Source organism: Neophocaena asiaeorientalis, unplaced genomic scaffold (genome assembly GCF_003031525.2).
Source record: "Neophocaena asiaeorientalis asiaeorientalis breed wild unplaced genomic scaffold, Neophocaena_asiaeorientalis_V1.1 scaffold610, whole genome shotgun sequence".
Classification (NCBI taxonomy): Eukaryota; Metazoa; Chordata; class Mammalia; order Artiodactyla; family Phocoenidae; genus Neophocaena; species Neophocaena asiaeorientalis.
The window spans coordinates 163,452-176,841 of record NW_020174807.1 but is presented as its reverse complement, the minus strand read 5'-3'; the positions used below and the strand labels follow the sequence as shown (position 1 = coordinate 176,841).

The following is a 13,390-nucleotide window of genomic DNA, read 5'->3' as shown; positions in this document are numbered from 1 at the left end:
TGAAATACAGGAAAGAAAATCTACCCAGAAAATCAAAACAACCAAAAGTCATTTCTTTGAAATGATCAACAAAATTGACAACCCTTTTGATAAGGTAACAAAGAAAAAATAGAAAGAAAAGGCTCAAATTATGAAAATTAGTAATGAAAGAGAGGATATCACATACTGACCTTACAGAAATAAAAAACATTTTAAGTTAATACTATGAACAACTATACAGCAAAAAATTAGATAACTTGGAAGAAATGAACAAATTCCTAGAAAGACACAAATTACCAAAAGGATGAAAGAATGGAAAATCTGAGTATGTAACCAGTAAAGAGATTTAATTAATAATCAAAAATCTTCCTATAAGGAAAGCCCAGGCAGACTGCTTCATGGGTAAATTCCACCTAAAGTTTAAAGAAGGATTAACACTAATCTTTCAAAAGCTTTTTCCAAAAAATAGCAGAGGAGGCAACACTTCCCCTCTCATTCTATAAGGCTAGTACTGCCCTGGCACCAAAACCAAAGACGTCATAAGAAAACTACAGACCAATACTGTTTATAGATATAGATTAAAAATCCTCAATGAAATAATAGAAACTGAATAAAGACACATATAAAAATAACTATGTATTGACCAAGTGGGATATATTAACATATCAAGAATGCAAGGTTAGTCTAACATACGAAAATTAATCAATGTAATATACCATATTAATAAAATAATGGACAATAAATACATGACCATATCAGTAGACATAGAAAAAGCATTTGACAAATACTAGTACTCTTCCATGTTTAAAAAAAAAAACTCTCAACAAACTAGGAATAGAAAAGAACTTCCTTAACCTGGTGAAGGGGGCCTACAAAAAATCCCACAGCTAACATATTTCATGATGAATAGCTGAAAGCTTTCCCCCTATGATCAGGAACAAGAACAGAATGTCTGTTGTCACTACTTCTATTCAACATTGTACTGGACGTTCCAGTCAGGGCAATTAGACAATAAAAAGAAATAAAAGGCATGCAGTTTAGAAAAGAAGTAAAACTACCTCTATTTACGTATGACATGATCTTGTATGTAGAAAATCCTAAGGAATACACTCACTCACACACACGTACATGCGTGCACTCAACTATTCAAGCTAATAAACGAATTCAGCAATGTTGCAAAGTACACAGGATATAAATCAATACACCAAAATATATTTTATTCCTATTTGCCAGTAAGGAATACTCTGAAAATGAAATTACAAAAACAATTTCATTAACAAGAACATTAAGAAGAATAAAATAGGAATAAATGTAATGCAAGGCTAAATTTGCAAGTCTTGCAAGACTTGCAAAATAAGTGCAAGACTTTTAGACTGAAAACTACAAAATATTGTCGAACAACATCAAAGACCTAAATCAACTGAAAGACATCCCAAGTTCATGGATTGTTAGACTTAGCATTGTTTAGCATTGTCAAGATAGCAATACTCCCCAAAGTGATCTACTGATTCAAGAGAGTTATTATCAAAATTCCAGATGCCCTTTTTTTAAATTGACAAGCTGTTTCTAATATTCATATGGAAATGCAAGGAACCTAGAAAAGTCAAACATCTTGAGAAAAAAGATCAAAATTGGTATTCTCATCAAAGGAAAAAATTTTTTTCTATTTCTTTAATTTTGTATCTAAATGAGATGATAGGTGTTCACTAAACTTACTGTGATAATCATTGCATGATGTAAGTCAAATCATTCTGTACAACTTAAACTTATGCAGTGCTATATGTCAATTATATCTCAATAAAACTGGAAGAAAAAATCCTGTCAAGGTCACTTATGAAAGACAGGAAAGAGTAAGGAAATATTCCAGATTAAGCAGATCAAAGAGATATGATAAGGAAACATAATGCATGATCCTAGATTTGGATCCTGGCCTAGAAAGGAAAAGGAGACGTTGTGCAGTGGGTGAAATTTGAATGGCATCTGTGGATTGGATGGTAGTGTTGTATCAGTGTTAACATCCCGATTGGGAGGCTTGCACAAAGGTTATAGAACAGTATACTTCTTTTTGAGGAAATACACAGTAAAATATTTAGGGGTGAAATAGCAACATGTCTGCAACTTGCTCTCAGACTGATCAGAAAAGGAATAATTATAATAGAGGAGAAAGGGAGAAAATGTCAAAAGTTAACAACTGTAGAATCTGATTTAAGGAGATGAGTTCTTTGTACTCTTCTTGCAACTTTTCTGTAAATGTGAAATTATTTCACAATAAATTATACTAAAAAAAGGACCAAGTTAGAGCACTCACATTTTCCCATTTCAAACTTAATAAAAAGCTACAGCAATGAAGACAGTGCAATACTGACATAAAGATAGAAATATAGATCAATGGAATAGAATTAATTGAGAGTCCAAAAATAAACCTTACATTTAGGGTCAATTAGTTCTTGACAAATGTGCCAAGACAATTCACTGGGAGGATGAATTGTCCCTGCCAGTTACATGGCTCTGTGAATTTCTGTCACAAGAGCTCTATTGTGAATTTTGTCACAGGGGCCCAAAATTTCAGGTTTTGCTATAGGCAGAAATATAAGTATAAAAATACATCCCAAAGTTAAGTGCAAATATTGGTTTTCAATTATTTATGCTGTTCCTTTCCTTCCATTAGTCCAGATGAGTGGATGGATATAACGGTATTTTCTCTGCTTACAAAATTAAGTTCTGTTTAACTCTACTGGCTCTTTTATGATAAACAGAAGGACTTGTGTTTCAATTAGACTAAGGTAGAGTAAATATTTTGCTTTAACCATATTTTGATCAGTACCAAAATATGCCAAAAACAAATTATAAAATTATTTACCTAGTAAAGTAATACTAGTCATTCTTGAGGTAGAGGGAAAGAATAAGAAATCTAGGCAGGGGTGTATAATCCTCTCACAGGAAGAGAAAGCAAATATTTGAAATAAAAAATACAATCTACCACTACACGGCAAGTAGCAGCTCTTAACCCATGGTAGGTGCTTAATACATACTTGTTGAAGAACTAAATGAATGAACTAAAATGAACAAATATTATGAAGCAGCCTTATGTTCTGTAGGCATTTAAACTACTTCTTCCTCTTTTCTCCCATAGTAACTTTTAGATACCTTTTATTTTGAATACAACTTGTGTTTACTTATCAGTTTCACTCACTAGAGTCCATTCCTTGAGGACAGTACTTTGGCCTTGTTCTTCTTTGCCCTCCCTCCTTTGTAACTGATTGATTAATTCATTCATTTCCTTTAATTGCCAAATTTCACTCTAATTCATCCAGCATAGGTAGCTATTTTCAAATATTTAATGATTATCTTTTTGTTTGAATTTTTACAAAATGCATATTGTAGTATAATGTGTACATGTATTTTTAATTTTGTTATACATCTCATTTTTTCTTACTGTTTTCACAAAAATGGTGTATTACAGTTGTTTTGTTTCTTATCCTATTTTCATAAAACATAGCCTTTTATATCCATCTGTGTTCCTATGTGTACATATAACCCATTTCTTCTAGCTGCTATATAGTACTACATGATGTACATCCACCACATTTCAACTATCCCTGTCAGTGATGGACACCTATATTGCCTCAAACTCCCCATCACCATAAAAAAACACTGCAATGAATATCCTCCTATAAGTGCCCTCATGAACTTGTATAGCTTTGTGATATACACTCAAGAACAGAATTGCCATGCCATAGGACATGAGTATATATTTAATTTCACTAAATAATATCAGATTGATCTCCACAGTGGCTGTACCAGTCAATACTCCCACCAGCAGTCCATGGGGGCGCTTACATTCCAATATCCCTAACAACATTTGGACTTAACCAGCATTCTATTTTCCTCTAGCTTAATAAAATGTTATTTCATTGTTCTAATATGTAGTTATCTGTTAATTATTTTGAGCATCTCTTCATGTGCTTATTAGTTTTAGTGTTTTCTCTTCTATATACCTCTTGTTCTTATCTTGTTGATCTTTGTATCCCCAATGTTTATCACCATCTCCTGCACATTATAGGCATTAAGATCTTTTTGAAAGAATGTATAAAAGAATAAGAATGTATGAAAATATAAAGTATTGACAAGACTTGTTAACAGTATGGATGTAGATGATTCTTTACAATGATGCAATACAGCAGAAAAATCAAATGTGGTAAAGATAAAGGAATTTTGCACATGTTGAATTTGATGCACCTAAAGATATCAAATAGGAATTTGGATGTATGAATGAATGAGGTGAACTATAGAGCCAGGCTGAGGGGATATGACAGCAGCAGTTAGCCTAGTGATATGAGAAGTCCCTATTAAGTTTCAGAATGACTGAGAGAAAAGATCCAAAAACAGCCAGGCCAAATCTACATTAAGTATGCAACTCATGCCTTAGCTTAGAGTACTAATATCCATCAAGTCTATATAACTCAGGAGAGATTACAGAAGTGGATTACATTTTCCCTGAATATGTTCAAATTATACTAAGCAAATTTTATTATCCACCACAGATTGCTACTTACACTGGTTGTCTCAGTGTTTTTTTATCCTTGGGCAACCAATTCCCCAATTTAAATTACAAGATCTTAATAAGTTAGCTTTTAATAACAACTCTAAATATATCCTACCATATTTTCAACAACTGTATCACTTCTGGAAAGTATTCAAAAGTAAATTGTACCAGGCCATGAACCCCAAAAGTATCCATCCATTGCCTTGTCCCTTCTAAGAAGTTTTAGAGCACCTGACAACTATATTGCTCCCTTCTGTGATTTCTAACATAGGTCACTATGCTGTTAACTACAGGACTGATTCACTGGCCAAAATTGACTGGACCAGGGATTGGTATCTGAGCCAAAGGCAGCCAACAAGAGACTGCCTTACAAAGGGGCCCGATGTACAATTTCTGCCTAAGAAGCGTATTTTGCAGTGGTTAGTGACTAGCCAACCTGATCAGATCTTCTCTCTAGGGAAGTCTGGATATGAAACATATAGAGTTAGCAGAAGCAGAAGTCATGAGAATGGTAACTACCAGAGTTGCTATGGTATCCTGAACGGTTCTTCTTGAGATTTGTTTAGCTGCTGAGACAGTTTCCTAGGCTTTCTTCCTAACCTATGCAACTTTCCAATAAACTACCACTTAAGATGACTTGAACTTGCCTCTGTTCTTCATAACCTGAAAAGCCTAATACCCTTTCTTCTCTAACCTGTATAAAAGCCACAAATTCTCCCCTAAATCAGTGGTTCTCGAACCTAGCAACACATCAGAATCACTCGTGGGCTTTTAAAAATATTAAAATGCCCCATCTGGGGTGGGGCTCAGGCAACAGTACCTTTTCTAAGCTGCCCAGATGATTCTAATGCACAGCTAAGATCAGGAAATATTGACTTACATGCGCCCATTATGCAAACATTTTAGGGTCCATGTCAAGCAATTTTTAATTTCCATATTAAATGAGGTTCACGGAACACCTAACAGCCACCTGTGAGGATGGCATCACAGGGAATATAGCTCAGTCATATAGGTGTGGTAGGAGGCAAGGCACAGATCATTTTCACTCTATGGCATAAAGCAACATCCTGGAACCTATACCAAGTATGGTTAAGGGTTTCAAAGCATACTTTCAAAGTTGCACTGAAAATACAGATGCTCAACAATGCTGAGTGGAAAGTGAAAAACTGATTTTGCTGGAGATAACCAACCGTTTTCCCAAGAATGAACTTCATTTGTTAGGTTCCAACTACTTTCTGATATCAGTCACATGAAACAAAAGAGGAAAGAGACAAAGACTAAAGTTGACACAAAGGCTGGTATTATCAAGGATTTTGAAACCTTTAGGTCTATGGCATCCATGTTCCTTCCTGTCCCCATCATCCTTGACTCAAGCCCCAAAACAAAATCCAGAGTCATGTATCATCTCCTGTATTCTAATTTCTACAGTGATCTGTATTTTCTCTTCACTGACCAAAGTTCCTGCTACTCCACCAAACTCCAAAAGCCCTTCCATTGTGTCTACCCTCTTCTCTCCTTGCCTGAAATGAAACATGACTGTCCCCTGAGGTCACTGCTTCCCTTGTAACTCTCAAGTGGAGGCTATTCAAAGTGTCTCAGGTATAGGAGGTAGAGTTTTTCTTCTTCTGATTGCCAATGCTGCTTCTAAGCCATTACTTCCCCAGCCTTAGGTAAAAATCTCTGTTCTTGTTAGTGAGAAAGTGGAACAACTGGAACTCTCATGAATGGGAATATAAATTGGTACAACCACTTTGGAAAACTATTTGGCAGTAGCTACCAAAGCTGCATGCCCTATGACCTGGCGATCCCACTCCTAGGTATATACTCAACAGCAATGTGCACTTATGTGCGCCAAAAGACATATACAAGAATGTTGATGGGAGCATTATTTGTAATAGCTCAAAACTGAAAATAATTCAAATGTCCATTAACAGCAGAATGGATAAATAACTCATGATATATTCACCCTCTAGAATATCACTGAGCAATAAGAATGAATGAACTAGCATACATGTGTAACGGCTGAATCTCAAAAACAATATTGGGTGAAAGAAGCCAGACATAACAGAGTAAATACTGCCTTATTCCATTTACATAAAGTTAAAAATAGGCTAATTAATTTATGGTGGAGAAGGAGCAAAGGGGAGGGCTTCAGGGCTACTGGTAATTTTTTTTTTTTAATTTGGCTGCTGGGTGAACAAGTATGATCACTTTTGAAACTTTACCAAGCTGCTTATGATTTGTGTACTTAACTGTATGTATGCTATACTTCAACTGAAGAAAGTTTTCATAAAGGAAAGAAAAGTAATTCTTCTCTGAGACTTACACCACCCATCTATTCATCCTTAGCACCTGCCTCCTGGTCACTTCATCGCATTGAAGATTTAGGATACTGGTTAATAGTCTTCTTCTATACTCTAAATCCTGCCATAACTCTGAATGACTTTAACATCCATATGGCTGAACCACTCAAAAGCCTCACCTCACTCTTCTTTGACCTCACCTTTTTAGACCTTCATATTCACTCCACTGCAGTTACCCACTCCATGAGTACACCCTGAATTTACCATTTCCCAGAACTTGTTAATAGCTAAAATCATAAACTCAACAAGCTTTTCTCTGACTACAACCTCCTATTTCAGCTTTGTTTTCCTTACTGCTTTACTCCTGTTCTTTAAGCCAATAAAACTATCTACCACAGAAAACTTTTTGAGAGAATTAAATGAAATAATGTGCATCAACAGCATAATACAGTGTCTGACCCATAGGAAATACTCAATACATGGTAGCCATATTTCAATATTAAGTATTCTATTAGAAACAAGTATCTTTTAGGATGAAAATTTTCCTCAAATTCACTCAATCTCTGGCATTAATGAAATCTAGCTTTTGACACTACATTCCTCCCAATCCTTTTAAATGAAAGCCAGTCGTCCAGCCATTCTCTCTGATTCAAGAGGTCAGGAGGAGAGATCAGTACAGTACTTGTTCTCAAGGCTAATTCCACATCAGTGTTCCACCATCACATTTGCTCAAAAAGTTCTTATCTCTCAAAATGTATGTAAACTATTTTCAGAGTTATCTACCAACTTTCAGGACTCCTTTCTACCTTATTCATTGTTATTAATCTCTGGGGCTTCAAAATTAACACAGATCAGCATTTTTGTACCTCGGCCTCACAGATGCTTCCTCAAGCTTAAGCCCCATGATCCGAACTCAGACCATAGCTATTTCAGATCCAGATCTACCACTTATGACTGAGTGACTGTGTCAAAGTTACTCAACCTTTCTAAGCTTCAGTTTCTTCACCTTTAAAATGCTGGTTATAACAGTACCTAGGTATAGGGCCACTGTGAAGCATAAATGCGAAAATTCACATAACGTGCTTAGCAAAATGCCTAGCACAGTAAATGTTCAATAGCATAATAGCTGTGATCACTATTATTAATTCTTACCAGTTCTTGGCATATTTCCACTTGTCTCCAAACCTGCTCAGGTCTCCTGAATTTTTTTCACCAGTTTTATTGAGATTTAATTGGCATATAGTCTCCTACTTTTTTAAATGAAAAGAAACTTTCCTGGAATTTGCTACCCCCAACTCAAGATTTCTTCCCTACCTTTTGCTGCAACATTTCTCTAAAGAGTAATGTACACCTCCCTTCCAGAGGAGGCAAGGAGTAGTGGAAAGATCAGGGACTTTGAAGCCAAATATATCTGTGTTTGAACCTGGTTCTTCCACTTGGAAAACCCAGAGCAAGCACTTTTTCTAAACCTCAGTTTTTTCATATGTAAAATGGGGATACTACCCATTTCTTAGGGTCATCAAGATTAAACTGAAATAATACATGTAAAGCAGGTGGTCAAAGTAGGTGCTAAATGAATGCCAGTTTCCCACCCCTTATCCTTTCCCTAACCCCTTACAATCTAGGTTCTCACTCTACCACTTTACCTCACTTCAGCTCTTATTAGCATTGTGACTTTGAGCAATTTAACTGAATTTTCTAAACCTTAGTTTTTCATTTGTAAAATGGTGATCATTATCATCTACAACATAAAGTTGTCTTGAGAATTAAGTGAAATAACATATGCAAAGTATTTTAGCATGGTGCCTGGCCTTGCAGTAAGCACTTAATAAATGGCAGCTACCAGTGACTTATTAATAGCCAAATCAAAAGACTGTTCAACTCGCTCCTTCTCTAGGCTTCAGTGACAACACACTATTCAGGTCTGCTTTTTAACCACTGACCATTCCTTCTCTCTCTGCACTCCCTCCATGATGTCTTTCTTTATTCTCTTCAATCAAGTGTGAACTCTCTCTTCTGAACCCTCAGATCACTTTGTACTTCTCCTGAGAACAAGGCACTTCCTCTACTCTGAATGACAATCATTTGTTATATGATACATCTCCACTACTTAATTTAATATCTTTTATGTCCATTGCCTGGCACTTATTTATTCATGTAGAATTTATTGAGTCCCTAATATAGCTCATATATGTGCTAGGTACAAAAATTAACATATTATAATTACTGACCTCAAGTAGCTTATAGTTTAGGAGGATAGAATACACAAGTAAATAGTCTACTATATGCAGTATGATAAGTCCTATGGTAAAAGTATGCCCAGAATCCTCTCGAGCACAAAGAGGAGTTACTTAAATCAGACTGGGGAGATCTGGGACACTATCTTGGAAAAGGCATTTTGTATTCAGCATACGGGGAGGCAGTACACAAATCCCTGTTAAATGAACGAGTGAAATATGAATAGGAACTAACTAGATGAGGATGGGAAACGGCACTTCAGGCCCAGAGAAAGAGCAGGGAAAAAGGCTTGGAGTACAGATATTAGGAGAGTTCCTGAGAGACAGGAAATGAAGCTGGAAAGCCAAAGCAGAGTCGGCTCTTCCAGACATAGGAGCCTGACCTGACCCTAGAGGGCAGATGATGGAGTGCCAATAAAGATTTTTAAGTAGTGGAAGGGCATAATCAGATTTACATTTTAGTACTCTGGCAGTGCAGGGGGAAGTTAATTCCATGAGAGCCAGGCTAGAGGCAGCGAGTCCAGTTAGAAGGGTGTTGTGATAATTCAAATAAATTCTGAAAGCAGAAATGGAGTGAGAATGGCGAATCAAAACGGATACTGAGCCTGAATTATTCATATTTGTATCTCCTGCAAGCAGTGCATTTTACACTTAAAACCCGCTACAAATATCTACCCGTAGGTATTTGTCTACTCATAGATATTTGTCGACTACTGTTACTGAAACCCACTTAGGGAACTGCAGCTAGCAGCCACATGTGTCACTTCCTGTACACAGATTCCTAAGTAAAGGCACCTTTTCCCATTACAGAACTCAAAAGAAACTTAGGTTTGTCATTCAAACCCGTAAAATAACAACAGTGAATACAAACCCAGGCACTGCAGAGAGACTTGAGACGTCTCTATCCTGGTCTATTTCACCCGAAATAACGTTTGAACAAAGTCCTTCAAAGGGTCGTGAGGCCCCGCCCTATGCACCCAGACAAATGCCCAGGATTCTTTTCTCTGTTTCATCTCAAGACCCAAGTCTGTTCGCTGCTCGTCGCCTGGCGGGCCATTTTCGCCCAGCTGTTTCCCAGTTTTCACCCTGCCGCTGTGTAAACAGTCAACAGCAGGGGATTGAGGAGAGAGAACCGCCCCAGGCTGAGGAAACTCTAAAGGGGAGAAGCAGGTGTCTTGAGGCTTCAAACGTTAAAGATTCCCTGACCTTGCCAATTCTCTCGCAACCCCATCTCCACCTCGCCTCTTGCTGTGGGACTCCCTTCTGAAGTTAGGAGGATCCCTTCTACAGTTATCAGAGGGCTACCAGCATCCAGAGAAACTAAGCAAAGTAATTTTTACTTACCCTAACGGCCGCCATAGCTGTAGCGCTCTCCGCCCAGGTCTTCGCACGGAGAGCGGAAAGGGACAAAATAGCTCAACTAGGCACCGCTCAAAGTAGCCCCACCCAGTTCCGCCCCTTGCCGTCGGCTCCGCCTTTTCTCCGCCTTCCTAGTGCCGCTCTAGGAAGTTGCACAAGTTGGCCCTCTTTCTCCGGGGAAAACGGTTCAACCCTGTGGTTGACTGTCGCTATCCCTGATAACACCTTTCAGAATATTCTCCATAGTCCATTTGAAAGTTACTTTGCTGGGTGCAGAACTTTTCATTATGTTCGTTTTTTTCAGGCATATGTGATTTGTCTAGTTGAGGACTTAAAATCCAAGTCCGGCTGCCTTAATAAATAACTGTATAGTCACAAAAAGAACATGTTACCTCTGCAATACGTAGGCAAGTTCATACAGCCTAAGAGTATGTCACTAAGTGCCTGCTACGTGCCAGGCACTTGTTCAAAGTACAGACATAACGTAATGCCTTCCCTCACGGAGCTTGTGATTCCAGGGGAAAAAGAGAAACAAATAAATGTTACAAAGTGCCAAATGCTATGAAGGAAAATAAAACAGTATGGGGATGGGTTGGGAATTTATTGATTTAGATAGATTAGGGAAAGGCTTTCTGATAAAGTGACATTTGAGAAAAGTCCTGAAGGAATTTAGGGAAGAACCTTCCATGCAGAAGGAACAGCAATGAAAAAGGCCGGTGTATCAGAAGTGGCTACATCTGATGGCACTGACTAATTTAACGTGAGAGGAAAAGTATATGCAGCTTCTTAAATTTGCCCCTAGGCATATAATAAATCTCAGGGACCTCTGATGGCCATACTAAAGAAAGCCCCTTTACTTCTCATGGTCAAGAAAAGCTGAGATTTTTAAAAGCTAAACTCAAAGACTGATTCCCTTGGTTTCTAAAATTATTTCAGTTGAATTTATACCTAACCTTGATAGGTCACTTATTTAAAAATTTAGAACTTTGAGCAGGAGAGAGTGGTAGTCTGACATTTTAAGGGGACTATCTGGGAGGATCTGGAGGGCTAAGACTATTCAAAATCCCTACACCTTTCTCTCTGAACTACTCTTTATTCCTGATACCAATTCCTGTATTGGTCAGCATTCTTTGATTACAAGCAACAAAACCCGGGCCCCCTGCACTGGGAGCACAGAGTCTTAACCACTGCGCCACCAGGGAAGTCCCTCATTCAAGTTTTTATTTGCATTTCCCTGATGTCTAATGAAATTGATCACCATTACATATTTCAATTGGCCATTTTGATGTTATCTTTCATAAAGTGCTTATTCAAGTTTTTAGCCCACTTTTTCTATTCTGTTGTACATTTTTCTCATTTATTTGTAGGTGTTCTTCAGAAGACTGTATACACGCACTTTGCCAGTTTTATGTGTTGTTAATATCTTCTCTCACACTGTGGCTTGCCTTTTTATCCCTTCAATGGTGTCCAGAAACCAACCCTGCTGGACCTGGATCTGGGACTTCCAGCCTCCAGAGCTTAGAAAATATATTTCTGTTGTTTAGGCCACCCAGTCTATAGTATTTGGCTGTGGCAGCCTAAGCAGACTAATACATTATTCTTCTTATATATTGCTTAATTTCATTTGCTAATATTTTCATTAGGATTTTTACATCTATGTCCATGATGGTTATTGGTTTGTAATTTTCTTTTAAGACTTTGGTATCAGTGTTTTATTAGCTTCATAAACAAATTGGGAATTGTTTCCTCTTTATTTTCAGGAAAAGTTTGTTTAAGATTGGCATTATTACTTCCTTAAATATCTGAAATATTTCACCAATGAAGCCATCCAGGCCTGGAGATTTCTTTGTAATAAGGTTTTTAGTTATAAATTCAAGCCATTTAACATGCTCTCAGATTTTCCATTCTTTCTTGTGGCTGCTTTGCTGAGTTGTGCACAGTCAGTTCTACAATAACACTTATTTTAAAACGTGAATTTGTTCCAAAATGGTGGATATATTAGGAAACAATTTGAAAATTACATACATTTCATGTTCACTCATGCACTGTTTCGTCCATAAGAAACACGATGTGAATGCAGAAAACAGCACCCAGCACAAGCAGACTGTGTAAGAATGCACAAAACACACACACAGACTCCTCAAACATCTACCAGATACCTTGGTTCACTCAGGTGTTACCTACAAAATTGTGTTTTGTTACTATTTTTTAATTGTGAATTTTTCTATGTAAGTAAACAATATCCTAAACATCTCTAAACACTCTGGCCCCCAAACGCCAAGCACTGCATGAGAAAGGAAAGCTTTAAATATCAGGTGAAGTTTGAAGTAACCAAGAATTTTGAAAGAAGTGTGAGAATATGTGATATCTCCTGAGCAGTAGGTGTAAAGAAATATGCATTTTTGGACCTTCTGAGACAATACAGTGAAAATAAAGGAAACACCTATGTCTGGAAAAACTTCAAGAAATACAAAATCAGTAATGAGACCTAAAGTAATAGAAGAAATGAAAAAATTGATGAATCTATGGATTGAAGACTAGACAGTAAAAAAAATTAAGAACAACCTTTCTCACATGCAATGAGAAGGCACTATCTATACACAAAGGCCTTAAAAGAAAATTGTCAGATCCTGCAGAAGTGGCTCCTTCAATGATGGTTTGGTGATTTAAAACACTGTTGCAATTTCCAAAGCTTTCAGCCCTGGGTGAAGATGTGATTGCAGATTTAAAACTTGCAGAAGAATTTCTAGCAGTGAAACACATGATAATTGAAGAAGAAGGATTACATTGGATTACATTTTCAATTTTAATGAAACAGTTATCTATTATATATGCATCTCTTGAAGGGCCTACATTTGAAAGAAAGAATAATATGACCTAAGATTTAAGGCTGTGAAAGATTGCAAATTTTGATAACCCTGCTTTAAACTACTTCACAATGACGCACAAGCTGCAACCCTTCCGAC

General features: G+C 37.0%; 1 protein-coding gene across 1 annotated transcript in view; it reads right to left on the bottom strand.

Moving 5' to 3' along the window:
- LOC112409980 (MICOS complex subunit MIC27) overlaps positions 1 to 10,474 on the bottom strand; it is a 76,818-nt gene extending 66,344 nt beyond the window's left edge. The window contains exon 1 of the mRNA XM_024760364.1: positions 10,410 to 10,474. Coding sequence (XP_024616132.1) covers positions 10,410 to 10,424 — 15 coding nt within the window. The 5' untranslated portion in view covers positions 10,425 to 10,474. The remainder of the gene's footprint in view (positions 1 to 10,409) is intronic.
- Positions 10,475 to 13,390: the final 2,916 nt, after the last annotated feature.